General features: G+C 55.8%; 8 protein-coding genes across 8 annotated transcripts; 3 read left to right on the top strand and 5 right to left on the bottom strand.

Annotated features, from left to right (window-relative positions):
• Window positions 1-238: 238 nt before the first annotated feature.
• ACA1_385730 (cytochrome p450 superfamily protein) lies at window positions 239-2885 on the top strand (the record flags this gene model as incomplete). The annotated part of the gene is made up of 12 exons (XM_004347128.1): window positions 239-295; window positions 404-511; window positions 647-759; window positions 864-957; window positions 1027-1246; window positions 1344-1468; window positions 1610-1721; window positions 1806-1857; window positions 1978-2189; window positions 2346-2497; window positions 2605-2731; window positions 2848-2885. The coding sequence occupies 12 exons, from the start codon at window positions 239-241 to the stop codon at window positions 2883-2885; spliced, it is 1410 nt and encodes a 469-aa protein (XP_004347178.1).
• Window positions 2886-2977: 92 nt separating this feature from the next.
• Window positions 2978-6114, bottom strand: ACA1_385720 (protein kinase domain containing protein; the record flags this gene model as incomplete). The annotated part of the gene is made up of 14 exons (XM_004347127.1): window positions 2978-3159; window positions 3283-3418; window positions 3517-3663; window positions 3741-3859; window positions 3966-4086; window positions 4189-4291; window positions 4353-4443; window positions 4578-4647; window positions 4727-4798; window positions 4900-5084; window positions 5223-5395; window positions 5530-5630; window positions 5748-5828; window positions 5995-6114. 14 exons carry the CDS (start codon window positions 6112-6114, stop codon window positions 2978-2980), a joined length of 1701 nt encoding a protein of 566 aa, XP_004347177.1.
• Window positions 6115-6954: 840 nt separating this feature from the next.
• Window positions 6955-11769, top strand: ACA1_385710 (inorganic anion transporter, sulfate permease (SulP) subfamily protein; the record flags this gene model as incomplete). Its single annotated transcript, XM_004347126.1, is given in 19 exon segments — window positions 6955-7018; window positions 7116-7247; window positions 7349-7826; window positions 7842-8277; window positions 8414-8494; window positions 8800-8919; window positions 9016-9166; window positions 9374-9407; window positions 9427-9496; window positions 9596-9666; window positions 9775-9863; window positions 9938-10021; window positions 10165-10284; window positions 10351-10512; window positions 10615-10735; window positions 10865-10942; window positions 11035-11108; window positions 11190-11318; window positions 11462-11769. The coding sequence occupies 19 exon segments, from the start codon at window positions 6955-6957 to the stop codon at window positions 11767-11769; spliced, it is 2802 nt and encodes a 933-aa protein (XP_004347176.1).
• Window positions 11770-12212: 443 nt separating this feature from the next.
• ACA1_385700 (uncharacterized protein) lies at window positions 12213-13895 on the bottom strand (the record flags this gene model as incomplete). Its single annotated transcript, XM_004347125.1, has 9 exons — window positions 12213-12310; window positions 12397-12514; window positions 12602-12693; window positions 12760-12977; window positions 13067-13192; window positions 13278-13375; window positions 13434-13508; window positions 13598-13682; window positions 13756-13895. 9 exons carry the CDS (start codon window positions 13893-13895, stop codon window positions 12213-12215), a joined length of 1050 nt encoding a protein of 349 aa, XP_004347175.1.
• Window positions 13896-16242: 2347 nt separating this feature from the next.
• ACA1_385690 (oxidoreductase, short chain dehydrogenase/reductase superfamily protein) lies at window positions 16243-17447 on the top strand (the record flags this gene model as incomplete). Its single annotated transcript, XM_004347124.1, has 4 exons — window positions 16243-16320; window positions 16455-16705; window positions 16784-16965; window positions 17044-17447. The coding sequence occupies 4 exons, from the start codon at window positions 16243-16245 to the stop codon at window positions 17445-17447; spliced, it is 915 nt and encodes a 304-aa protein (XP_004347174.1).
• Window positions 17448-18195: 748 nt separating this feature from the next.
• Window positions 18196-19508, bottom strand: ACA1_385680 (casein kinase ii subunit beta, putative; the record flags this gene model as incomplete). Its single annotated transcript, XM_004347123.1, has 5 exons — window positions 18196-18257; window positions 18392-18535; window positions 18627-18902; window positions 19071-19323; window positions 19503-19508. The coding sequence occupies 5 exons, from the start codon at window positions 19506-19508 to the stop codon at window positions 18196-18198; spliced, it is 741 nt and encodes a 246-aa protein (XP_004347173.1).
• A 421-nt stretch (window positions 19509-19929) lies between these two features.
• On the bottom strand, window positions 19930-22625 carry ACA1_385670 (protein kinase domain containing protein; the record flags this gene model as incomplete). Its single annotated transcript, XM_004347122.1, has 8 exons — window positions 19930-20751; window positions 20860-21075; window positions 21227-21375; window positions 21495-21657; window positions 21748-21877; window positions 21959-22168; window positions 22257-22322; window positions 22474-22625. The coding sequence occupies 8 exons, from the start codon at window positions 22623-22625 to the stop codon at window positions 19930-19932; spliced, it is 1908 nt and encodes a 635-aa protein (XP_004347172.1).
• A 268-nt stretch (window positions 22626-22893) lies between these two features.
• ACA1_385660 (pentatricopeptide repeat domain/PPR repeatcontaining protein) lies at window positions 22894-25080 on the bottom strand (the record flags this gene model as incomplete). The annotated part of the gene is given in 7 exon segments (XM_004347121.1): window positions 22894-23067; window positions 23187-23309; window positions 23408-23666; window positions 23758-23862; window positions 23962-24821; window positions 24906-25042; window positions 25059-25080. The coding sequence occupies 7 exon segments, from the start codon at window positions 25078-25080 to the stop codon at window positions 22894-22896; spliced, it is 1680 nt and encodes a 559-aa protein (XP_004347171.1).
• Between the last annotated feature and the right edge of the window lie 888 nt (window positions 25081-25968).

Below are 25968 nucleotides of genomic sequence, written 5' to 3'. Positions count from 1 at the left end.
CTGGGGTACGACAAGGACAAAGAAAGGGTAGGGCCATACTTGAGATGCCTATGCTTCGGCCGAAGCAGAGACAGCAGACGCGTTTTTTGGTTACAGCAATCATTTTTTTTATTGCAATTTCAGTCTCCCGATTGATTTCTGAGTGGCGGTTAATCGGACATGGGCGGCCAACCATCTCATCCCCCGAAACGCAGTATGTTGGCTGTGACGCTCGGATAGAACTCACAGATACGAAACCATGTCGGTCGCAATGGTGCTGGCCGCACTGGTTGTGGGCCTCCTTGTTCTTCTGTTAGTGCGCCGCCTCAATGCGGTACCTACCACAAGATATTTGTTTGTGCCATCTCGATTTAAATCACATTAGCATCAATTTCGCCCAACTCTCACCATTTGCTCCACACAGCCGCACGAGAAGGAGCCTCCGCGCGTGGAGTCGGGCTTGCCGCTCGTTGGACCCCTGATCGAATTCTCATCAACCCCCCGCCCCTTCCTACAGCGACTCGAAAAGCAGGTTTGCCGCTGAGAGTTGTTGCTTTTTGTTAGCTCCCATCTTCAACGCCAGCAGTTCACTGAACCTGTACTCTGTGCCGCTGTGTGCCGCGCGTGCGCGTGTTGTGTCGTGTTGCGTGCGTGCGGCCTCATCTAGTATGGCCAAGCGTTTACGTTGGACCTGCTGATCGATAAGATGACTTTCATTCTCGGGCGTGAGGGCAACCGGCTCTTCTTTGATTCCACCGACGACATCCTCGACTTCAACAGGTTTCACACCGCACACACCGCACACACCGCACGCACCGCACGCACCGCACGCACGCACAGACACACACTGGGGACGGACCGGCTAACACGGCGTGCGCGCGCAGTGCTGTTGCAGCGGTGGCGCAGAACGTGCTGGGGCCGGAAACTTTCACGGAGGACCCCGTGTGGACCAGCAAGAGCAGCCCATACATCACCAAGGTTCGGGTGCACGTGCGGTGTGTGCGGTGTGCGGTGTGTGCGGTGTGTGGTCTAACTTTCATGCGCCAGGGCTTCATGAGACATGAGCGCTTGAGCCTCTACAACTCGCTTATCAACGACGAGGTGCGAAAGCACATCAAGATCTGGTGCGGGAAGGACAAGGTGGATCTCTTCAAGTCGGTGTCGCAGCTGGTCACCAGCATCAACATTCGCTGCGTGCTGGGCGACGACGCCTACCACGCGCACGCCGAGGAGATCGCCTCCATCTACTACCAGCTCGAACTCTCCGGTACCCCTCTCACAGTGTCGTGTGTGCGTGTGTGCGTGTGTGCGTGTGCGTCATGTGTGTTGAGTACTAACCCTGACACCGACGACGACGACGACAGCTATGGACACAGTCGCGATTCTGTTCCCCAGCCTGCCGACGGCGACCAAGCGCGCCAACGAAAAGGCGCGGAAGCGACTCATCGAGATCATCTCCAACGTGCTCCACAGTCGCTCCGAGGACCAGGTACGCGTCCAATTTTTTTAAAATGTATATTATTCTTTTGCGTTATCAAACATTAACACTATATTGTTATTTATTATTGTTATTTTATTTTATATATTTTGCTGGCTGGTGTGTGTGGTTGCGGCGGAATCCAATGGAAAGGAAACGTCGGACTACATCGGAATGGTGTGGACGGCGGAGAAGGAGAACCACAGCGTCCACACCTTCGCCATGCACGCCCTGGCGGTCATGTTCGCTGCGCACACCAACACTGGTACGTGCCACGCACGTTCCTCCTCGCGTTGTCGTGTGCGTGTGTTTACACCTTTTCTTTCTCTCTCTCCTGTGCTGGCTGCAGCTGGCACAACGGGCTGGACACTCGCTAATTGGGCCAACAACCAGTCACTGGCGTACGCGGACACTCACGACTTGCCTCCCTTTCGCCCGATGCCACTGAGTGTGTGCGTGTGCTTGCGTGCGTGGCGTGTGCGGTTGTGTGCGTGTGTGTGTGTGTGTGTGTGTGTGTGCAGTGACAAGGCACTGCGCGAGCAGACGCAGCTGATCGCGGAAATGGGCGAGGAGGCGGAGACGTTGGCGCCCAACTTCATCAGCAAGCTCGAGTACCTGGACAGCTGCATGAAGGAGACGGTTCGTCGCTACGGCATGCTCATGCTCGTGCGCAAGGCCATGAAGGACGTCGCCTTCACCTCCGCCGACGGCCGCGAATTCACCATCCCCAAAGGTACTCCCTTTATTTTCTATTTTATTTATTTAATATCTGGTAATTATATCGTTGTTTTATTTATTTCTGACTTTTGCGTCATTATTTTAAAATAATGCATTTAATATTAATATATTAAAAACTATTTATTAACAAATATTTCAGGGCGTACGGTAGTGTCGTCGCCGTTCCTGTCGCACCACAACAGCGAGGTGTACCCGGAGCCGAGCCTCTACGACCCGGAGAGGTTCGCCGATCCCGAAAGGAAGCAGAGCCTCGTCGCCAACCGGCACTACGTCCAGTTCGGCTTCGGCCGCCACAAGTGCCTCGTACCGTCGCCCTCCACCACTTTCATATTAATAATATCATGTTATCTTTCTTTTCTTGTTTCTCACCACCAGCTCTCTCCTTCACCATCATTGTCGTCTTCTTCTAGGGCGAGCGGTTTGCGAACGTGGTCATCAAGATGGTGCTCTCGCTGGTGCTCAGGTCGTGCCAATTCGAGCTGGTGAGCGACATGTCGGACGCCGACTACCGCAAGCAGGCCGGCACTCCCAATCCCGGTACCCCCTACTCCTTACCTTCCCTCTTTGGCCCTCGCTTTCGCGTTTTGGTGGGGTGCGACTCACACCATCGCTTTCGTTCTTTCGTTTATTCGTTGTGGTCCCGACACGCGCAGAGCACACCATCTGGGTCAAGTTCAGGCCGAGGGAGTGAGTGGGGGCAAGCATAGCAATGTATTCTTCGGTTCGCAAGCACAGGAAAAAAAAGGTGACGTCAGCATGACACTAGTTCGGTGTGGGGGGGGGTCATCGACGGACGCCGCCGTTGCTGTGGGCGAGTAGCTGTCCCACGTATTCGTCGTCGTCGACGTCGTGGTCGTCGAATGAGGAGGGGACCTCGTCGTAGTAGGGGTCCGAGTCGCCTCCCTCTCGGTGCACCGCCGCGAACTCTGAGTCCCGCACGCACGGTCGCTTCAGCCCCAAACCCTCTGCGCGTGCCATGTGTGCGTGTTAGTGTGCGTGCGTGTGTGTCGTGCGTGTCGTGCGTGCACACACAGAGTGTGCAACGTGCAGCGTGTGCGGTCATGTGTGCGTGTGCGGGAGGAACGCACTCTTGCCAGACTTTCGGGCGAGAGGCGAGTCCAGGAATTCGTCGAGGGTGGCGAAGGAGTGCATGTCCTTGCCCACCGGCACATTCCAGCCACGGGCCGTTCTCTGCACCCGCATGTGCCTGAACCCGCCCTTGTGCTGCAAACGCGCGCACATTCCAATCACATTCCAACCACAAAGAATGTGAATGAGCTCAACTGGAATGCACATAGTTCTTTTGGGAAGGATGTGGGTACCCTTCGGCTGATGGTGAGACAGGTGGGGTCGCGCGCAGACATGCGCAGGAGAAACTTCTTTCTCTTCTTTTTGTTGCCCAGCCGGCGCTCGGCCTCCTTGGCCTCGATCAACCCGTGGAAGCACCCGCGCTTGCACAGCGCCTCGAACTGCACAGCCCAACACGATAAGAGAACGAAAGCGAAAGCGAAAAGCGAAAAGCGAAAACGAGGAGCGGCGAGCGTACGTCGACCAGGATCGAGCGGCGGAAGGGGCCGAACAGATGCACGAATCGGCCGAAGCTTTCGAGCATGACATTGTATTCCTTGTCTCTCTTGCTGCGCGTCATATCTTCGGTGGCGGCCGCTGTACAATAACACACGCACACGACACACAACACACGACACGTAAGCATTCATTCATCGAGCCAGCGCCCGTGCGATAAAGAAGCGCTGCAATGTGTAGCGCGCACCTAGAATGAGCCGCGCGCATCGGCCCTCCGCCGAGTGGAGGTAGAGCGGCAGCGGAAGGTTGGACTTGGAGTAGCGGTGGTAGGCCTCCATGAAGCGTCGCCACGACACCGACCACGGATACTGCATTCCATCCTAAGATTGCCACAATTCCACCATGTATTCCATCATGCTGAGAATTCATCAAATCGTTGGTTGTGATGATCATTGCGAGTACTACTTTACCTGTGGTCGCAGCTCCTTCCAGAAAGCCCGGGCGGTCTGGTCGGGAATCGTGGTATCGACGACAATGTCGTCCAATCGCTGCAGAATCTCCCCAAACGAAGGTCTGGGTGGTGTCAGTGGCGTGACCGGCCGACACGGCCTCAAAGGAATGGAAGGCGCGTTACCGCTTCAGCCGATCCCTCTGCCAACAATCCTCCAACAAGGCGGCCACCGCATCGGGTACGTCCGACGTGAGTGGCGGCCTCTTATTCTCGCCTGTGACGTGCGCGTGTGCGGTGGCGCGTGTGCGATGACGCGTGTGCGGTGGTGCGTGTGAGATATGTGTGCGGTCCAGGTTCTAGATTCGCGTGACGGCGTTTGAATGGGATTCTCAGGGACTAGGTGCGTACCCACGACGGCCTCATAGACCTCCATCGACGATTTGTACTCAGTGAAGGGTTTGGCGCGCGTAAAGAGCTCCTGCACAAGTCTCATGGGTGAGCTTCACCTGCGCAGGTGCGTTTGCTCGTGTGCGTGCGTGTGCCGTCGTGTGTGGTACCCAAAGCAAAATTGCGAAGGCGTAGACGTCTGACTTTTCGCTCGAGGGCACTCCTTCCATGACCTCCGGCGACTAAATAAATCGCAGAAGTTTAGCCGACGCAGAACAAAAAAGAACGAAAGAGAAGAAGAACGAAAAAAAAAGAACGAAAAAGAAGAGCGGGGCCAAAGTACGAGATAGAGGGCGGTGCCGGAGACGGTCTCCTTGGGCGGCGCCGAGGGGTCGAACTTCTCGCGCACGCACGAGAGCCCGAAGTCGCACACCTTGACGTTGCCGTCCTTGGTGACCAGCACGTTGGCCGGCTTCAGGTCGCGGTGGATGATGGGCTCAGGCTGGAGGCAGTGCAGCCACGTCATGCCTGCGAACACATGGAACCACATTTAGCGACACACGCCACACACACAACACTTACATGGCACACGCAACACGCACACGCACGCACTGTACACGCACGCAACACACACATGGAACACAACACCGGCATAGAGACACGAACCTTGGGCGATGCCCTTGGCGATGTTGAGCTTCTGGCGCACGGTCATGTCGACGTCGCGATCGCGGATGATGGCGCCCAGATCACGGCCCGCCACGAACTCGGTGACGATGGCCAGGTTGCGGCGCTCCGTGCACACTCCCATCAACAGCAGGATGCTCGGATGCCGCAGGGACCTGTCCAACGACACACACGACACACACGACACACACGACACACACGACACACACGACACACACGACACACACGACACTCATCGTAGTCAGTTGTGGATGGTCATTAGGAAACCCGGCGAGAGGGGTGCGTTTACCGCATGATCTCGGCTTCGCGCTGGAGGGCCTCGAGCTCTTTGCGGTTCAGGTTCTGGTTTCGCAGCAGCTTGATCGCCACCGGCGAGCCCCGACAGCACCCCTGTGCGTGTGTGCGTGTGCGTGTGTGCGTGTGCGGTGGTGTGGTGCCGAGCAGAGTCAACAACAAGGACTGGATGGTGATCAACGCTGCACGAGAGGGAGAAAATGCCTTGTAGACGATGCCGTGGTGGCCGCGCGCGATGATGTCGTCGCGGCTGAACTTGAGCTCCTTCGCCCGTATGCGCGCACTGCCCAGTCCCTGGTTGCCACCGACAACAACGAACAAAAATAAGATATATTGAAAATGAATTGTAATATTGCCTCTAATAAAAGAATGAAAAGGACAAAAACAGAAAAAATATTTACTTACGTGAGGGCAAGCTCAGGGGTTACGAAAAGATGAAAGATGAAGATTAGGGGTGTACCCAATCGTTGGCGCGGTCACTGTCGGAGATGGCGTGCAAGTCTTCGAGGGTGGCTGCCCGCTTACGTAGCGCGTGGGGGCTCCGGCTGTTGTACCCTCCCATGCTCGACTCGTGCATCATCTTCGTCTTCGTTCTTTACTTCGTCGTTTTTCTTCTTCGCTTTCGTTCTTTCTTGCGACAGACGCGGAGACGACGAAGTGCGTACGGGTAAGCGTAGCGCGAAGGTTGTGCTCGGGGAGGCTGGTCTGTGGTCACTAACGACTGCTTGCTCGCCAACGACAGCGAAGAAAACTGAACCGCGAGGTGTTGGTGCGCTGTTGTGCTGGCGGGCAGATTGGGGGACCAACGGCAAGCTTGAACCGTTACCAGAGGTAGCACCAGAGGGTACACCGTGTGATGAGGAGCAGCGCCGCAGTTACATTCTAAAAATTCCTGCTCCGCGTAAAATATGTTAGTTGTGTTGCTCCTGGGTTGGTAGGCCGTGCCAGCACATTTCGTGGCCTGGGCTGCATCCTCGCGGAGCTCAAAGCCGCGCATAGCCGAAGGCGAGAGGAAAGAGAAGCTGTTGCCCTGTGCCCCTTTCGCGCGGAAGTGTTATAACAGTCGGCGACCATTCACTCGGTTTGGCCAACTGCTGTGGGTGGCTCATGGCTCGGTGGAGGGTGTGCGGTGTCGCCGGTATTATGGAGTGCGTGCCGCACACCTCAGCGCGCACGCCTTTGCTGGAGTGCAGCGGCCGTGGGAAAAGCTCTCAACTTTTACCATATATAAATAATATTAAAAGGTTAGGTTATCTCATATTCGTAAAACGCCCGCAAGCACAACTTCGACCCGTACTGTGGCCATCTGGATGAATGGTGAACGCTCCGCTGACGGCGCCATCTAGATCGAAATAGAGTTTCTCTCCGGAGAGTGACAGAACAAATCTCGCAAAAATCTTGAATCGTATCGCGAACCAAAATGGAGCGAGAAGATTCGTTCCTCGAAGAAGCCATCTCTTCACTGGGGCCACGACTTCAACGCGGTACCACCCCAGCCTCTTCCTAATCAATTCTTATAATCATGATTTGTAGAGGTGTTTATAACAAATATAAATATAAATATAAATCTATAAAATGCAGAAGTGAACGAACTGCAGGAGCTGCTGCGCCTGGCCGACACAGACATGACAGCCGACGAGGAGGAATTGTTCGAACACAACTTCAACACCTACAAACGCTTCATCAAAGATGGCACCCACTACACGCTCGAAGGTTCGTCTTGCTGCGTGAACATGTTCAGGCATTTTATTTAAACGCACACGCGGCACCGCACACGCACACGCACCACCGCGCACGCACACACGCGCGCACAGGTGTGAGCGATACAGTGGAGATTCAGCTCAAAATCGAAAAGGCCAAGGCCGACCTCGTGTGCATGTGCTACGAGTTCGTGCGATCGTACTACATCAAGGTGGAGCGCACCAAGGTGTTGCGGCTGCTCGACGGGTTCAAGCGACTGCAGGGCCGACTGTCGACGCGGCACGAGCTGGGGCGCAGGGAGCACCTGCGCGAGTCCAAGCGCGAGTCGACCGCGGCCGCCGGCAAGAGCGAAAGCGAAGCCGAAGAGACCGAAGACCAGCCGAAGAAGAAGAAGAAGAAGAAGCAAAAGAACGAAGACGACAGCGGGAAAGCGATCTCTCCGCGACTGACAGACGGGTTCAAGATGAGGAGGAATGCCAAGAATGGAGGCGCGTGGAGTCACTACCTGCCCATCAACGACGAGCCCGCATTGGTGGTGGCCGACGCGTCGCCAACAAAGCAAAACACCACCCCGACGGTGGACGTCGACCAGTCCGTCGGACCCAGGTACCCGCTGCTGCGCGCACAGCGCACGGCCACCAGCGGCGATGCCATCACCATCAGCGGCGGCGGAAGCGGCGGCACCGGTGATGACGATGAAGCTGGGGCGTTGACGCCCACGACCCGGGAGAACACGTTCTACGACAGCGAGTACTTTCGCGCGGTGAGCTCCAAGCAGAGCAAGGGCCGCGCGGCGCGGGTCTACACCAAGGCCCGCGCCCAATGCACGCGCGCGAACGCGTTCGAGGCGGTGGCGCGCAAGCTGCCCATTTTGCGGTGGTTCCCGCTGTACTACCTGCCCTGGACGCTCCAGCAGCAGCAGCAAAAGCGGCAGCAGGGCGACGAGGAGGAGGCGGAGGAGCGGGGGTTGTGGTATGTGCTCGAGAATCTGCGAAGCGATCTCCTGGCCGCCATCACCGTCGGCTTCATGCTCATTCCTCAGGTGCGATCACACGCACACGCACACACGCAATACATACACGACACACACACACGACACACACACGACACACACGCACGGCATACGCATGGCACACGCACGACCGCACACGCATATTTACTCTGTTTAATGGATGTAGGGCATGTCATATGCGCTGGTGGCTGAGTTGCCTCCGATCTACGGCCTCTACTCTGCGCTCATTCCTTTGGCGCTCTACTGCGTACGCTGCCACCACCGAACTTCTGATTCCTTTTCGCATGCTTTGCCTCCGTGATGCGCTTACAAGCTGTTGCTGACACTTGGCGAATGCAACACAACACACGATAGTTCTTTGGTACATCGGCTGAGCTGTCGGTGGGTCCAACCGCGATGGTTTCACTTCTCATACCCGAAGCGGCTGGTACCATAGCCGAGGTGAGTCACGGGCAACCACCACCACTACTATTTTAGTCATTTTATCGAAATTTAATCTATTTTCCGTTCATTGTTTTGCTGACGTGCGCTCTTTCCGTGCGCGCGCGGCAGAAAGGGACCCCCGAGTATGTCCAAGCCGCACTGCTCGTGTCCGCCATTAGTGGGGTCCTGATGATATGTGGATCACTGCTGCACGTCGGCTTCATTCTCGAGAACATTCTCTCTCATCCGGTATGTCTGCAGCTACGCACACGCAAAAAGAAAGAAAGCGAAAGAAAGAAAAAGAAATGTGGGACTGACATTGTTCATGGTCGCGCACAACACCAGGTGTTGAGCGGGTTCACGTCAGGCGCAGCGATCATCATCATGGGCTCGCAGCTCAAACACTTGTTTCGGATCAGCATGTCCGGGAACACGCTGATCGAATACATTGAGTCCTTTGCAAATTCGGCTTCCGACATTCACGGCTGGACCACTGGTACTACGACATAACTCGTGTGTGTGTGTATAAATATATATTCTATATAAATATATATCATTTTATTATCCGTACATACCGGATTCGCTAACTACAACCAACCCAACCAACCACAGCTCTGGGGCTGATGTGCGTTGGATTGATCTTTTGCATGCGATATCTGCACCGACGGTATAGGCCATGTACTTGATGATATCTGAGTTGCAGCCTTCGTGAAAGTCGTCTCAGCTGATCCCTTTGCGTGCTTCTTGATGACTCAGGGTCCCCGCCTCGCTCTTGCTGTTGATCCTCACCACGCTCCTCAACTGGATCTTCGATCTGTCCACCAAGGTACGCTTCGAAATGAGCAAATAATTCAAACTACTTTGGTTTATTAGTTATTTATTTTATGATTTTCTTGATCTCAAACGCCTTTCTACGCGTGCGCAGCTGGGCTTGAAGGAGGTTGGCGCATTGCCCGATGGACTACCTGAGCCTTCCTGGGTCCACGCGCTCAGCTGGTACCATAAAATACAGGCGTGCCGTGTGTGTGTGTGTGTCTGTGTCTGTGTGCTGTCGCGTGTGCCGTGTGTGTCGTGCATGACCTCAGCTCTTCTCTTCGCTCGCAGGGACAACATCAAGACAGCCTTCCCAGCGGCCGCGACGGTCTCCTTGCTGGGCTTCATCGAGTCCATATCCGTCGCCAAGCAGTTTGCCGGTTCGAAATTCCTTTCGTTCTTGTTTTTTCTCACCACTGCCTTGGGTGAGCGCTAATCGTCCGTTTCCTTGCAGCCAAACGGCAGTATCACATCAGCGTGGGTCAAGAGTTGCTCGCGCTGGGCGTTTGCAATCTGGGCGGCGCCTTTTTCCAAGCCTGTACGTAGTCACACACACACACACACACACACACGCACACACACGCACGCACACACGCACCACCGCACACACACGCACAGCAAACAATGGCACGACACGCGCGCCAATGTCTCACCAGTGCTTGGTCGTGTGGTTATTTGCAGTCCCGGTGACCGGCAGCTTGTCGCGGTCGGCGGTCAACTTCCAGGCGGGCTCCCGTTCGCCGCTGTCGTCCCTCTTCACCGCCGGACTCATCAGTCTCACCCTGCTCTTCCTCACCCCCGGTACCACCGCATTCCCCGCATTCCTCGCCGTACGGCCCCCGCGCCTGACCATGTACCCGCCCGCAGCATTCCGCTACACGCCCCTGTTCGTGTTGGCATCGATCGTGGTGTCGGCGGCGGTGCTGCTGATCGACTACGAGGAGGTGATCTTTCTCTTCAAGATCGGTGACAGGGTGGACCTCGCCCAAATGCTCATCGTCTTCCTCGGGACCCTCCTGCTCGGCCCAGGTTCGACACGACACGCACGACACACACGACACACACGACACACACGACACACGACACACGACACACACCAAGTGTAGTGTGCTAATTCTATGTTGTGAGCAGAGCTGGGCGTGATGGTGGCGATCGCCGTGTCGCTGATTCAGCTCATCTTTAAGTCGGCCAAGCCCAATTTTGCGCGTCTGGGCCGCTTGCCCGGAACCCTCGTCTACAAGGACATCAAACGGTTCGTATAATACACAGTGAGCCTGGCGCGCTGTGCTCCTCTCCTGACCCTCGTGTGTCGTGTGTCGTGTGTCGTGTCGTGTGCCGCGTGTCGTGTGTCGTGTGCGGTGGTGTGTCGTGTTGCGCACAGGTTCCCTTCAGCGTTGAGGCACAAGGGCATCCTGATCGTTCGCTTCGATTCGAATCTGTTCTTTGCCAATGTCAATTGGTGCGCGGCCACACACCGTGAATCAGGGCCGCAGCTTGCCATTTTATTTTCTTTTATGTTTTGCTCAACGTGCCGGTCTTGTATTGTTTTAGGTTCAGAGAGACGCTCACCAAGTACGAGCTGAAGAGCAAGCACACGATCTACGCCATCATTCTCGACGCCACCGGTAAGACGACGCGCACACATCACCGCACGCGCACGCGCGACCGCACACGCACGGGCGGCTTACTGGTCTTTATGGGCGTAGGTGTGAACACGCTCGACTCGACGTCGATTCATCTGCTCGAGGACCTAGTGCAGGAGTACAAGACCAAACAGATCCGCTTCCTGTGGGCCAACGTCAAGGGCAGCGTCCGCGACACCATGAACGCCTCCGGTACCCCCAATGCCCTTGGCCTTTTAATTCTCTGTTGACTTATGCTCGTGCGTGTGCGGTGTGTGCGGCCTGTGTGTGCGTGTGTGTGTGTGTGTTGCGGTGTGTGCGGCCTGTGCGTGCGGTGGTGTGCGGTGCGAACACAGGATTGGCGAAAAAGCTGGGCGTGGACAACTTCTTTTTGACGACGCATGACGCGGTGGACTACATGCTGGCCGAGCTCGAGGACCACGGCCTCATCAAGCCCCACCTGCCCAGCACCTCGACCTCGCCCTCGCCGCTGTCGGAGGACGAACCCACCACCGACTCCGCCGCCTCCGACACCGACAGCGACGAGGCCCAGAAGAAGACACCCAAGTCGGGCGTGCTGGCGCGATATGCCGTCGACGTCGACGCTGATGGCGAAGGCGCTGCCGACCTTGAGCGGGGCGCCACCCGTGCCCGCCGGTGGTGAAGTAGCGACAAGACAATGATGTTGGTTGGTGCACAAAAGAAGAAAAAGAACGAAGACGAACAGAAAGAACGAAGAACAAAGAACGAAGACGAACCTTTTCGGGGCGCACCGTGAAGGAGCAGCGGTGCTCCAATTCAGCGGTGGCATCTTGCTATCACTGATGTGCAACTCCCAGAATCTGTTTTGAGAAAGGAGCCAAGAAGTGGGACTGCTCTCCACAAGGTGGCTGTGAAGAGAATAGGTTAACCTTCTGTGAAAAAACCTCTTTAAACACTCCCCCACCCCTCTGATGTGCTGCATTTGCTACGCGTCAGCATTCAGCGCCGGGAACTGGTCAGGGCGCGACACAACGGTTTGTTTGAAGCCCTACTTTGAGAGAAAAATGACTAGATTGTCGCAATGTGCGACGTACACGATAAGCCAGGAGTAGGTGGGCACGCCCACTACTCGAAGAGGTAAGCGTCGTGGCCGGTGCTCGCGCCGAAGAGGACAGTGCCAAAATCAGGAGTGGAGAGGAAGGAAAGCCACACGTCTTCTTCACCTGGTAGCGATGGTATGAAGAGTGAAGATGTTAGCCATTGTTTGGCCCCTGTGCAAGGACCCAAAGAAGCGGAAGATCAGCCTTACCTTGGGCAAGGGCGCGGTAAAGGCGTGGACGCAGCTGGTGCGGGATGAGGGTGTCCTCGCTCACGTTGCCTTCGGCGTCCATCAGGCTGGCGAAGCCATCATCGCTCAACATCAACAGCTGTCGATCCATCAAGTGGTCAACACACCCATCTGCAATGTTAGAAAAAATAAAGGTAGATGGATTGGTGGTGAGCTTATGGCGCACCTGCTTCTTCTCGAGGGTGACCGAGGGGCAAGCCCCGGCTTTACTCCAGCGGAAGGTGTAATGGTCCTGCGAGCCGATCTTCCTCAACGAACCTGTTCACGCGTACCAACCGCCATCAGAGAAAGGTAAAAAGACTTGAAAATGTGTGGATTGGATACCGCCACAGTTGTCGGGACCAATGGACTGGCTCCAGCCCAGTTCGGGTTTGCCCTCACAGTAGTTGTAGTAGTCATCGGGGTCGTTGACGCGGCAGAGCACGTCCCTTGTGAAGTACTGGCCGAGATCAGGCCTGCCGCGGTCCATGTCCTCCCACTCGAAGCGCTGGCAGTGGATGGTGGCGGTCTCGAGGAGCGCCTTGGTCGACCGCACCACATTCCTGAAAGCGGCCATCTTGAGCCACACTAATCCGCGCAACGCAAGCACGCACCCACACTCTCGCACCACCACGTGCACACGAGCACGTACGTTCTGAGGAGCTTGAGGGGGTTGTCTGCACAACGCTGCTTGAGTGCGTGGATCAGCTCTTCCTCGCGCTGGTGCCACTGGGAGAAGGGGATCTTGCTCTCCTGGTGGTGGTTGTTGCTGATGAACCTGTGCTCAAGCGCCACGGAATGTGGGTTCAGTGTCAGTCGATGACGCTGAGCACAACAACAAGCACGAGCACGGGGCTGCGTACGTGAGACTCTCCAGCTGTGGGCAAGTGGCGATGATATCGCTGAGGGACAGGTCCTTGGAGGTGATCTTGTGGCAGTTCTCGATGCAGATCTCCCTGAGCTGTGGCGCGCATGAGAAACACTGGGATGGCCTTCTGATGCCAGGGAATACAGCGTACGTGTCCATTCTGGCGTGACGAAAGGAGACCAGACAGGGCGTGGATGGTGATGTTGGGGCACCTCACCAGCCTGATCTGTTGTGGTCGAGTTCGTTAGTTTGCCGGTAAGAAAGAAAAAGAAAAAGAACGAAGACGAACAGAAAGAACGAAGAACGAAGACGAACCTTTTCGGGGCGCACCATGAAGGAGCAGCGGTGCTCCAATTCAGCGGTGGTCATCTTGCTGTCACTGATGCTCAACTCTCTGAACCTGAGTGTGGCCAAGGAGGGGAGAATGAGCAGGGCTTGGGGCAGTGGGTGCGAGTGAGGCCAAAGAAGAATACCGGGCCCAGATGGAGGTGCAGGTGTCGATGAGACCGCGCCACTGCTGGCATACGAGACGTTTGGTGACGAGGGCAGCGGCACTGTCTTCATGCGAGTATGAGAGGATATGGCTCACTACTTCCGGAGGCAGATCGTCCATGTTGGCAAAAGCTTCTTGGTGGTTTGCTCAGGAACGATGATATTCTACTGTTAGTTTGTGATTTCTTCTGCCTATTTCCATAGTTTTATACCGACCGGCCAGGCAAGTGTCGGGCCGTACCCGACATTAAAGGAAAATTACCCAAAGTAGCAGCATGTCTGACAATTGCAAGAAACTTCGCGCCACGTTCACCAAATCATGATAAAATATTAATTTTTATTTTTATTTTTTTGGTTTTTAGGTTCATGTCTGTCGGACAAGGTTACAGTGCCTCCCCCAAACTCCCAGTTTGTCTCCCTCCATCCTCATCGTCTTCATTCATGTGGGGTGGTGGTCCTCCGATCTTTTCTCTACGACCTGATGTCCACCTCCCTCCACCTCTCGTCGTTCTACTCAACTCCGCCTCCGCCTCCACCTGGTCCGAACGCAACACCTCCTTGTACATGTCCACCATCAACGCCAGTCCGCGGTTGGTGAGGATGTACCGCACGTGAATGAGGCCGTACAGCATCTCCGCTGCAGATTCTATGCTGTCCTGTTGCTCCTCAGTGAGGGCCTCATCTGAAGCAGAGGTACTTCCGCCGGCAGATCGTCCATGTTGGCGTGGTGGTTTGCTGTTCCTGATATTCTACCACTAGTTTGTGATTTCTGCCTTTGCCATAGTTTTATACCAGCCGCCATCTCTGACGGGTCATTGGCGATGCTCACAAAGGCTTGAAATAGCGACAGGGTGTCGTCAGTGTCATTCACGACGCCGAGGACGACGAACACGAATGGGAAATGCACATCAAGGCCCTCTGCATCACCACGGCCTATCACCCAGTGCTGTGGTTGCAAAGGAACGTGACTTTGGGTCTGCTCACTCTCATCCATGACGCCTTGGCAGACTTCTCTCTTCTGGCTGTCTTTGTCTTGGGCCAAGCCTCACTGTTGTAGGCAGACAGGAAGCAAGTGGTGTGTTTCTTGGTATGCCATGTCAGCAGCAGGAAGTTGGCATAGCCACCTTGACTGAGAGCTTGGTCTTGACAAGCCACCTGGCGAGGGCGCTGGCCAGGGGCGTGCGCAGCCTTGCTACGCTGGAGCCTAGCCGGGGGATACTCAGCCATGAGCCACAGTGCTGTGCTGGCTGATGGGGTGCTGGGTTGCTTGTGGGGTGGTAGTGGTGTCCCTTGTGCAACTTGCCAGTGGTGGTCCCACTGCAGAGGTGAAGAGCAACTGCCCTCAGGCTTGGCTGGCAGTGGAGATTGTGTGAAGTGATTTGGAGTGTGAGCTCAGAGGCCAACTGCATCCACACTTGTACTGCATGGGGCGCAGGTGTTTTGAGCACCATGTTGAGTGTGGCAAAGATGTGCTTCTGCAGCACTGACAGGCAGGCAGTCATCAGGGCAGCAGGCATCTCATGTTGCAGCAGGTTGCCATCCTCAACATTCCAGAAGCCAATGACATAGTCTTGAGCAATGGCGTGGGTGGCGTCCTGTTTGACCTTGGCAATCTTGCAGCGCAGGAGGTGGAAGCTATCCTTTATCTGACTGACATGCAGGTTGGCAATGGGATGTGACCCTCAGAAGGCATGTGTGATGCCCACTGTGAGGATGTGGGCCTTGGGAAGTTGGGCTTAAAGGGAGCATAGGCTGTGCTGTCAAGTGTGTGACGTTGACATGCATGTGGTCAAGCAGGAAGGGCTTTGTGATGTGGTGGTCCTGTAACATCCTCATTGAGTGTGACATTGTGTGGAGGGTGCAAAAGTTGGCTGTGGAGACATAGGAGAGCACCTTGCATAGGAGTTCGCCCTCTATGCCAGCTGGAGCAGAGAGGAGGGTGATTGGTGGGACATCCTCTGTCAGTGCAGGCAGAGGTGCAGAGCTGGTGTTGTCAGGTTTTGGACCAACACCTCAGCCAAAGTCAGTATGGGGTTGTGTGCTGCTGTGACAGGAAATTGGCAACTGCAGCCACACCAAGGGAGGTGGAACACCCCCCTATGTTAGCAAATTACAACATTAGAGGAAATGGTGGCAAGAATGGAGGCTGAAAAAAAAGAAGAAAACATTGCCCATAATCTTGAGGTTGAACAGCTGTGTGCTTAGATGCATCAAATGACACATCACAATAAATGCCTCAAGGCTAAACCTTTGTGCCCTTACAGCAAAATGGGAAGTGTGCCTGGTGGTTTGCTGGTGGGGTGCTACCAAGCAAAAATTGGTACTTTGCTGACATGTCATGACTGAAAAAGGGAAGTTGACAGATCAGGCCAGCAACTGGGAGGCCATGTTCAGAGCAGTTGGTGGCCAGGTAGGGCGGACACCCCAGCAACACAGGAATTGGGCCTAGTACAGCACGATAAACGGAAATGATATGTCTGGCGTGCGAAGTGGAGCAGCAGCCCATTGGTCTAGCCCCAGGAACTCCGGGCTGCTGGCTCCGCGTGGTACCAATTTTTGCTTGCCTGTGTCGCGTCACTCATTTTTTCTTAGCCGCCTTCACCACAACACAACGTACTCCAAAGCATGTCTCAACCTCTGCGCCCAACAACTGAAGGCCCCCGGGTGTGGCTCATCACAGGCTGTTCCTCGGGCTTGGGCAAAGAGCTCGCGCTTGCTGCAACGTGGAGACAAGGTCATCGCCACTGCCCGATCGGCAGCAAAGCTCTCTGAGCTTGTCGAAGCCGGCGCCCACGCGCTCCAGCTCGACGTCACCAGCCCGCTCGCCGAGCTCGAGGCCCTGGCCGACCAGGCCGTCGGGGTCTACGGCCGCGTGGACCTGATCATCAACAACGCCGCGTATGTATTTCAGGGAGCCATTGAGGCCTCCAGGTCCGTAATCACCTCTCCCGTATGCGTAAATGGTGTACACCATTTGCACCACAACTGACACCCGAGGTCTCTAACCAGCCCTGAGGAAACGTTCGCCCAGTTCAATACCAATGTCCTGGGTTTGCTGAACGTCACTCGAGCCTTCCTCCCTCATCTGCGGGCACGCAAGTCAGGTGTTGTGGCTCTCGTAGGCAGCGTGGGCGGCTGGCAGAGCGCCGCTGGTATGGGTCTGTACTGTTCCACCAAGTTCACCCTCGAAGGTACACTCACAAACAAAAAACTTGGTCGTCCGAAAATGTTCTGAGCGTTATTGTTATTATTATTATTATTACCTACAGGCATTACTGAGGCACTGCATCAGGAGTTAGCTCCGCTTGGCATCTCTGCCACCATCATCGAGCCGGGCTACTTCCGAACGTCCCTTCTCAACCCGGGCTCCAACTCATTCGTCGCCCAGCGCCACATTCCCGACTACGACCAATCTGCCGGCGTCGTACTAGCAAAGCTCAAGGAGGTGGACGGCAAGCAGCCTGGAGACCCCGTCAAGGCGGTGGAGCGCATTGTGGACGTGCTCACGTTGTCTGGATCGGCTGCCGGTCGCAAGGAGATCCCCCTTCGCTTAGCGCTCGGAATGGACGCGTACACGGCTATCAAGGCGAAATGCGTGTCGATGCTGGCGCACCTTGAGGAGTGGAAAGATCTCTCATTGGGCACTGAGCACGATGACGTACTTGGGCAGTAACCTTCTTCCCCGTTCTCGGGAGCCCGTCGGCGCAGTGGAAAATAAAAATAATTGGTGCCAAGCTCTCCCAGCCGGCGCCGCGCCGTTCGGGCTATGTCACACGCTCGGCTCTCGGCGCAGCACGCCTGGCTCAAGTGCCCGCCTAGCCCCTAATCCCGCGGGGTCTTTGTCTTGCCCCCCCCCCAATTATCCGAACTCAGCGAACTTATGACCCAGCGAGCGCATGACAGACGAAGCCAACCGCGCTCTTGTCCACAGCGCGTGATGTCGGACAGGCGGCGAGGTGCCCTTCTCGCAGGCACAGCCAAAGTTCCGCACTGCGACGCGCTGGTCAGCACAACATGCAACAAGTGCCTCTGTGTTACTCACTGCTTCGACTACTCGCTAAACAGCGACGCCGCTCCTTGCAGATCGCCAAACCATCGCCACAGAATCAGCGTGGCTTGGCGACAATTGCAAGAAACTTCGCGCCACGTTCACCAAATCATGATAAAACATTGATTTTTATTTTTATTTTTTTGGTTTTTAGGTTCATGTCTGTCGGACAAGGTTACAGTGCCTCCCCCAAACTCCCAGTTTGTCTCCCTCCATCCTCGTCGTCTTCGTTCGTGTGGGGTGGTGGTCCTCCGATCTTTTCTCTACGACCTGATGTCCACCTCCCTCCACCTCTCGTCGTTCTACTCAACTCCGCCTCCGCCTCCGCCTCCACCAGGTCCGAACGTAACACCTCCTCGTCCGCTCGCGCCGCTCACTCCTCCATCTTCCTCGCGCCGGCCGTAGCGCCTGAGTTTGTGTTGTTGGAGAGAGTTTCTGGCCCGGGTCAGTGCAGTCAACAGTTGCGTTGCATTGCGAGTGCGCGTGCCGAGCAGGAACGGTGCATGTGCATGTCGCGGTGGCGCGTGGTTTTCAAGCGAGAGAAGGTGAAGGGGCGAAGGCGCGCGTACCGATCCTCGACCTGGCGCTCTTGTGAATCTTGAAACCGTAGATCCTGGGCACGTAGGAGATGGTGGGCTTGGGCGGGATGAACTCGGGGTACATCTGAAGCAGCAGGTGCGGGAACGTGCTGCCGAAGTAGGCACCATCGATCTCTACAATGCGATCCATCAGCGCGATCAGGCATCGACACGCAACCGCACACGCACACACCGCACACACACGGAGAGAGAGAGAGAGACGTACGGTTGTGGCGAGAGAGCTTGGGGTAGTAGATGTCTTCGCAGCGCGGGCAGAAGAGCTTGACGGTGTTCATGCGCGGGATGTCGGACTGGCCGACGGGCAGGACGGCCTGGCCCTGGCAGTAGACTCGTGGGCAGCGGCCAAACTCCATGGCGTTGTACTTGTCCACCATCGACGCCAGTCCGCGGTTGGTGAGGATGTACCGCGCGTGAATGAGGCCGTACAGCATCTCCGCTGCAGATTCTATGCTGTCCTGTTGCTCCTCGGTGAGGGCCTCATCTGAAGCCATTAAAAATGCAGAGATTGTGATTAATCAACGGTTCGATCCAGTGAGTGCCGAGAGACGTGATAATGTGAAAATGACAAAAGAAATGCGAAAATTCGCTCGAACGACAAAATCGGACAGATTGGCAACGGCATACACCAAGATGGATGCTAATGACGTACCAGATTCAGCATCGAGAATCATGTCCAGAGCATAGTCATAGTTGGAGACGATACTCCGCAGACCCGTGAGGTTGAAGTCGTCCTGGATGTAGTCCTCGTCCACCTCTACAAAAAATTCGTTGCCCTTGAGACTGCAAAACCACTGAATCCAGGTCTGATCCTCCGACGAAAGCTCATCCGAGTCTGATTCGGAGTCCACCTCGACATCCTTTTTGTTACCCTTCTCGCTGGCGGCAGCTCTGCTTTTGCTTCTCTGTTGATTCGATGAGAAAAAGAATTAACAAAATCGGAGGGAGGGGGAAGCGGCAGAATGAAGCGAGAGTTGAATGAGGTGATCGGTGATGAATCGCCCCAGTTACAGATAAATTACAGCCTCGATTAGAGGGAGGGGAGGAAAATTGAAAAAAGAGGGCGACAGAAGAAAGGACGTACATTCATGCTGGAGTGTTGTGGGGCGAACCTAAGCGCAAGATATGGACAGAAAGAAAGATGGGAGAGAAGGAACAAGAAGAGGAGAAATCAAGTTTGATACAAGAGGCCGCCCCCTTCGCAGATGTGCTGCTCCGTTTGCTCGCCGGAAGCCAAAAAAATAAGCGAAAAAAGAAAACGCGAGCAAGAAAACAAACAAAAATCAAAAATGGGAGCCACACGCAACAGCGCGTAACATCAGGTGCGCTCACGATCTGTCAGACAGCCACTGGTCCAACACGCAAGGCCGATGATGATGGTGTGAGTGGGCCATGTAACACTTCTTCTTCAAGATACTACTAAGTCAAGAACAAAACAAAACCAGACAAGACAAGACATAGTGCCACACAACAACACACGCAGCTGTAGCTGGTGGTGCCGAAGTTGGCGGTTAGCCGAAGGGGTGGGCCTCCTCGTTGATGGAGAGTGCGGGCATGCCCATCGAGCCCGGTCCCGGGATCTTGCTCTTCTCGGCGACAACGGCCAGGCTGCCGCTGCGGGTCCGGGAGTGCTTCTTGTCGTCCCGCTCGATCTTCTTCTCCTCCTGCGCGATCTTCTTCTCGACCTTCTTCTTCTTTTTCTCTTCCTTCTTCTTCAGCCTCTCTTCCTCTTCCTTCTTTCGCTTCTCTTCTTTCGCTTTCTTCTTCTTCTCCTTCTCCTCGAGCAGCCGCATGGGCGCCCACGACCGCCTCCTCGCCTCCTTCGCTTTCTTCTCCTCCTTCTCTCTTTGCTTGGCCTCGTCTCTTTCGCTCTTTCCCTCCACCAGCGCCTCGGAGCTCGTCGCCTTGGCGCCCTCCTCCTTCAGCGCCTGCTTCAGCTGCGACTTGCGCGCGCCCCGCAGCGCCCAACTCCGAGCGCGCTCCTTCTTGGGCTCCTTGCCGTCGTCGTCTTCGTTCTTGTTCTCTTTCTCTTTCTTGGCCTTGGCCGCCGACGAGCCGGAGCCGAGCTTGCGCGACCGCGGCGAGGTCAGGTTGAGTACGGCCTCGTCCCGCGCGCGGCGTTCGATCTCCTCGCGCTCCTTCTGTTCACGCTCCTCGCGCTCGGCCCGCTCCTTCTTCTCGCGCTCTTCGCGCTCCTTCTTCTCCTTCTGCGCGTACTCCTGCTCCAGCTGCTCGCGGATGGCCTTCTTCTCCTGCTCGAGCTTCTCCATCACCTCCTTCTCCAACTGCGCCCTGATCTGGCTCTCCCGCTCCTTGGCCCGCTGCTCGTCATCCTATTCAATCAAATATTTTTGTTGTTAAAATTAGTCCAGATTAACAAAAAACAATTATAATTGTAGAATTGATTCTTCTAAATTAAATATATTAAATGTTGGGAGTACCTCTTGCTTCTTGATCTCCTCTTGGCCCTTCTCCTGCTTCTTCCTGAGCTTCTCGCGGTCTCTGAGTTCCTTGTCGCGCTTCTCCTTGACCACGCGGGCCTTGCGGTCCTTCTCCTCCTGCTCCCGGCGATCCTTCTCCTCCTGCTCCCTCCGGTCCCGCTCCTCCTGCTCCCTCGCCAGACGCGCGTGCCTCTCCTGCTCCACCCTCGCCATCTCCTGCCCGATGCGAACACGATCGGCGTAAGTCCGAGCCAACGCAAACTCGGACTTAAAAACAAACAATCGAATAAAATAAAATAACAATAAATTATAAATAAGGATAATAATAAGAATAAATAGCTAAATAATAAAAATCAATAAAGCGTACCTGGCTGTTGTTGACGAAGGCGGCGGCTTCCTCGGCTTCGAGCTCGTCGAAGAGCTCCTTGAGCGAGCGGAAGATCTCCTCGAACGAAGGCCGGCCCTCCTTCTCGAACTGAGTGCAGTCCATCGTGAGAAGCGCCAAATCGGGCGGACCTGATGGTGATGGTGAGAAGTCAGCAACGACATGCACTCGTCGACACACGACACACACGACACACACGACACACACGACACACACGACACACACAATGCCAATATGTTGGTGAACGTACAGTCGGGAGGCATGTATTGGGTGAGAAGACCCGACGGGAACGAGTACTTCGTCTCCAGGCTCCTCTTCGGCGGCGGGTGCCGGCAAATCATCTCAAAGATCACAATGCCAAAGCTGTACACGTCGCATTTCTCGTCGTAGTCCTCACCCAGCATGACCTCGGGCTGAACAAGAAAAGCAATTTTACTCATTAGCCGTGTGTGCGGTGGTGCGTGTGTGCGTGTGTGCGATGGTGCGTGTGGAGGGATGCGCACCGCCATGTACAGTTCGGTACCGGCGACCGACATGCTACGGGTGAGTTTCTTTGTGGTGCGGGCGAACCCCAAGTCGCACACCTTCACGCGGCCGTTCTCGGTCAACAGCAGGTTCTCCGACTTGAGATCTCTGTGTGCGGTGGTGCGTGTTGTGTGCGTCGTGTGCGGTGAGCAACGCAGCGTTGGCAGCACTGAGACGACCGGGACGCACCTGTGGATGATGCTGTGGGCGTGGAGGTAGCGCATGGCAACGGCGGCGTCGATGAGCATCTGTGTTCGGTCCTTCCACGATATCTCGACGCTGGAGTTCTTGAGCAGGTGCGTGAGGTCGCCGTTGGGAATCCACTCCGTGACGATGTACACGCCCGACGAGTGGACGCACACGCCCATGAAGTTGACGATGCACGGATGCCGAATTCCCCTGTGTTTAATTAATGCATTTAAATATTTGAATTTTTAAATAAAAAAATAACAAAGAAAAAACAAAAAGAAAGAGGAGGTGGGCGTACTTGAGGGTGGAGACCTCTCGGGCGATGTACTTTTGGTCATCTTCCACGTACCCGCTCTCTATGAACCTGGTTTGAGCCAACGCGGAGTTAAAGAATTGAAATTAGATAGCCATGTGCCGCGTAACAAATAAATAAAAATAAATACAAATAAATTAAAAAAAGAAGCAAGTCGTGGGGTCATGGTCACGGCCAACAACAACAAAGGGGAGAAGTGTACTTTTTGATGGCGACGGGGGTGCCGAAGTAGTCGCCTTTGTAAATCTTGCCGAAGGCGCCCTCGGCAACCTCGCCCTCGAAGTTGAGGTCCTTGTAGTCGATTTTGAAATCCGTCTCCCAAATGCCCTCGTGGTCATTGCTCCCGCTGTCCATCTTTTCCTTCTTCTCTCTTTCAAAAAAAGATTGAACGATGAGGAGGTCGAGGGCGCGAACGGCAACGGACACAGCGCTGTGTTTCGCTTCTGGCCAACAAGAATGAAAGCGATAACAAAAGAACGAAAACGAAAAGACAGAAAAAGAGAGAAAGACAACACCCAGCAACCGCATTCAAGCCGTTCGCCCAGTTCGTTGTCCGGTTCCAAGGGGCATCACAGAGCACACGCCTTACCAGTAAATGGGTCTTGTGCTTTTTCTGTTGAAATCAAGAACGATCGGGTGAGGTGGTGGAAGGCGAGGTGGGCTGATTCTTCTTTTCTTGGTCTGGTCGCTTGGTGGCGGCGTGGAACTGGCGGATCGTCTCCCTGGCCTGCTTGTCCTTCTGCAGCTTGTGCTGCTCGATCATGTGAATGACCCGCCTTCCTCTCTTCACATCCGCCTGTTGCGTGTGCGGTGGTGTGTGTGCGGGGTGTGTGGCGCGTGTGCGCGTGTCGTGTCGGGGTTAGTCCCATAACAGTGAGAGCAAACAAATGTAAAAAAAGGTCAGGAGGAGCGAACCGCTGGAATGCAGAATGAGAGGAGGGTGGTCAAGGTCTTGATGTCCGGTTTCGTGGCGTAGTCCGTGTTCATCCTGTGCAGCCACTCCTCGGCCTTGTCCAAATTCCCGTTTCTCGCCCACGCCTGTGTGGTGCAGTGTTAGTATTGTCAACTCCTTGTCGTGCGCGCGTGTGCGATGCGATGCGGTGTGTGTGTGTGTGTGTGTGGTAGTGCGTGTGTACCTCGATGACCGAAGTGAAGTTGTTGGTCTCCAGCGCGATGCCGTATTCCTTCATTGCGCCGCACAGCACCTTCTCGGCCTCCTCCGGTTTGCCCATCCGTCCGTAGGTGTCGATGAGGAGGTTGAAGACGACGTTGTCCGGCGCTCTGCCCTCCTTCTTCATCCGTGAAATTAATCGGAGCACCTTCTCGAACTGATCCGCGCGCGTGTAGGCGTCCATGAGGCTCGCTATCGTGTACATGGTCGGCTGTAGCCCTTCCCTGTATTTGCGAACATTGTCATGAGCGTGTGTCGTGTGTGTGTATGTGTGTTGCGCGCGCGCGATGGTGCATGTGCGGTGACGAGTGGTACCTCTTCATGAGTACGTAAAACTTTTCGGCTTCGACGGCCTTTCCGGTTTTGGCCCAGGTGTCTATGAGCGTGTTGTACGTCTTCACGTCTGCCGCCACCCCATCTCTGATCGCACCACAAAAATGTGTGTAAGCCAGCACATCGTGAGGGTGTCGTGTGTGCGGTGTGTGTGTGTGTGCGCGCGCGCGTCGCAGGTGCACGAACCTTCGCATGGCTTTGAAGGTGTCCATCATGCTATGAATATTCCTGGCCTTGCCGAACGCGTTGATGATGGTATTGTAGACCGCCGTCGACGGCTTGACGCCGAGCCGCTTCATCTTGTCCAGCGTGCGCAGCATCTCGTCGCTCCGCCCCGCCGTGCCGAGCATGTGCAGGATCGCGGTCCACGCGTGGAGGCTCGGCTGGCCGCCCGTCGCCGCGATCGAATCGAAGGCCTCCAGCGCCTTGTCGACGCGGCCCGCACGCGACCACGCGGCGACCACCGCCGAGTGGGTGAAGTTATCGAGGCCCAGGCCCGGGTCGGCCCGCATGCGCTCGACCAGGGCCTCCATCTTGTCCATCATCTGCTGCTGGCCGTAGCTGTGGACCATGGCGTTGTAGGTGGTCCGATTGGGCTCGACCCCGTCCCCCGACGAACGCTGCATCTCGGCAAAGGTGCGCTCCATGGCCGCCACGTCGCCCAGCTTGCCCAGGGTGGCGATGACGCTGGTGTAGACCACCACGTTGGGCCGCAGGCCCTGCTCGCGCATGTCCTCCCACGCCTGCCACATGCGGCGGAGGTCGCCCGCCTTGCCCCACGCGTCGATCAGGATCGTGTAGGTCGACATGCCCGGCCGCACGCCGACCTCGCGCATGTCGCGCTGCACCTGCGCCAGCCGCTGCCGGTCACCCGCGCGGCCGTAGCCCTGGAGCAGGACGTCGAACACGGCCAGCGGCACGGGCGCCGCCGCCTGGGTGGTGGTGGTCTCGGCGCGGAGGTGGTCGTAGAGCTGGGTTGCCAGGTCGGGCCGCTTCTCCTCGAAACACTGCTCGATCAGCATTTCGTACTTCGCACCGGTCGGTCCCTGCGTGTTGCGCCGTTCAACGGTGTCAGACGTGTGCGTGTGCGTGCGCGTGTGCGTGTGCGTGTGCGTGCGCGTGTGGTGTACCGGAGGCGCGTTGGCGAGCATCTCGAGGAGGATGGGCAGAGTCTTCTCGCGCTCCGTGAGCTTGCGAAAGCGCGCGGCCCACTGGTCGAGGCCGGGGTAGCGCTGCCTCCGGAGGACAGCGGCCGGCCTGGCTTGCCCTGCATGCCTGCAGACCTCCTGAGTCAGCAGAGCCCATCGCTGCCACGAACGAGATGCGTGCCGATCGATTATGATTTTACCTTGCTTTGTGCGTAGAGGACTCTTCGAGGTTGTGTGTGGACGAAGCAAATCGCGAGCCCTGTACGATTGATCAATAAAATCAACTTCACTTGATATGGAATTGGAGAAGATCGTATCCGTACGGATGCAGCATTGGTGGATAGGCGCGCTGATGATGAAAATGAAGATGAAAATTGTGGAGGGGAAGAAGAGGATGACAGAAAGCAGGTGCGGCAGGACAGCGAGGGGCTGCCACCAAGTCGTGGCGCCGAAGAGGAAGAGGTGACCCAGCGTCGCAGGTGATCAGCCCCACCAGTGCGGGCACGCATGGCCGAAAGATGAAGTCCAGGAAAAGAATTTTCTGTTTTATTATCTGGTGTAAAATCACCGCCAGACAACCTGTGGATAACTGCACCGGTCTTCTTCTTCTGCTTCATCTTGTCGTCCTTCTTCCGGCAATGTGCATGTGCTTGGTGAGACGCCAAAGCTTGGCGAGTGTGAAATGTGCGCTCGCACGTCGGACACGTCGGTGCCCCTTGAGGTGTAAGCGTCGGTAAGCTGGAAGGGCGCGGTGGGGACCCCGTAGGAGGTGTTGAGCATGCCGCCTGGGTACCACCGGCACTCTTCACGATACTGTCATCCGAATCCTGGCGTGAAGAATTGGGCAAGCGTTATGAAGGTGTGTTGCAACACACAAAGAGGAAGCAGACAACCAACCTGTGGGGGATTGCTCGATTTGTCAAAGCACGTGCGGCAGAGCACAACGGCGTCCTCGCTTTCTTCTTCGTCATCATCTGACGACTCCTCTTGCTCCTCGGCGCCTCCTTCCACTTTCGGCCGAAAGAAAAACGAACGTCAGCGTTGG

This window comes from Acanthamoeba castellanii, assembly GCF_000313135.1.
Source record: "Acanthamoeba castellanii str. Neff unplaced genomic scaffold scf7180000084730, whole genome shotgun sequence".
Taxonomy (NCBI): Eukaryota; Discosea; order Longamoebia; family Acanthamoebidae; genus Acanthamoeba; species Acanthamoeba castellanii.
The sequence above is the reverse complement of the archived record's forward strand: the minus strand, read 5'-3'. Positions and strand labels throughout refer to the sequence as shown.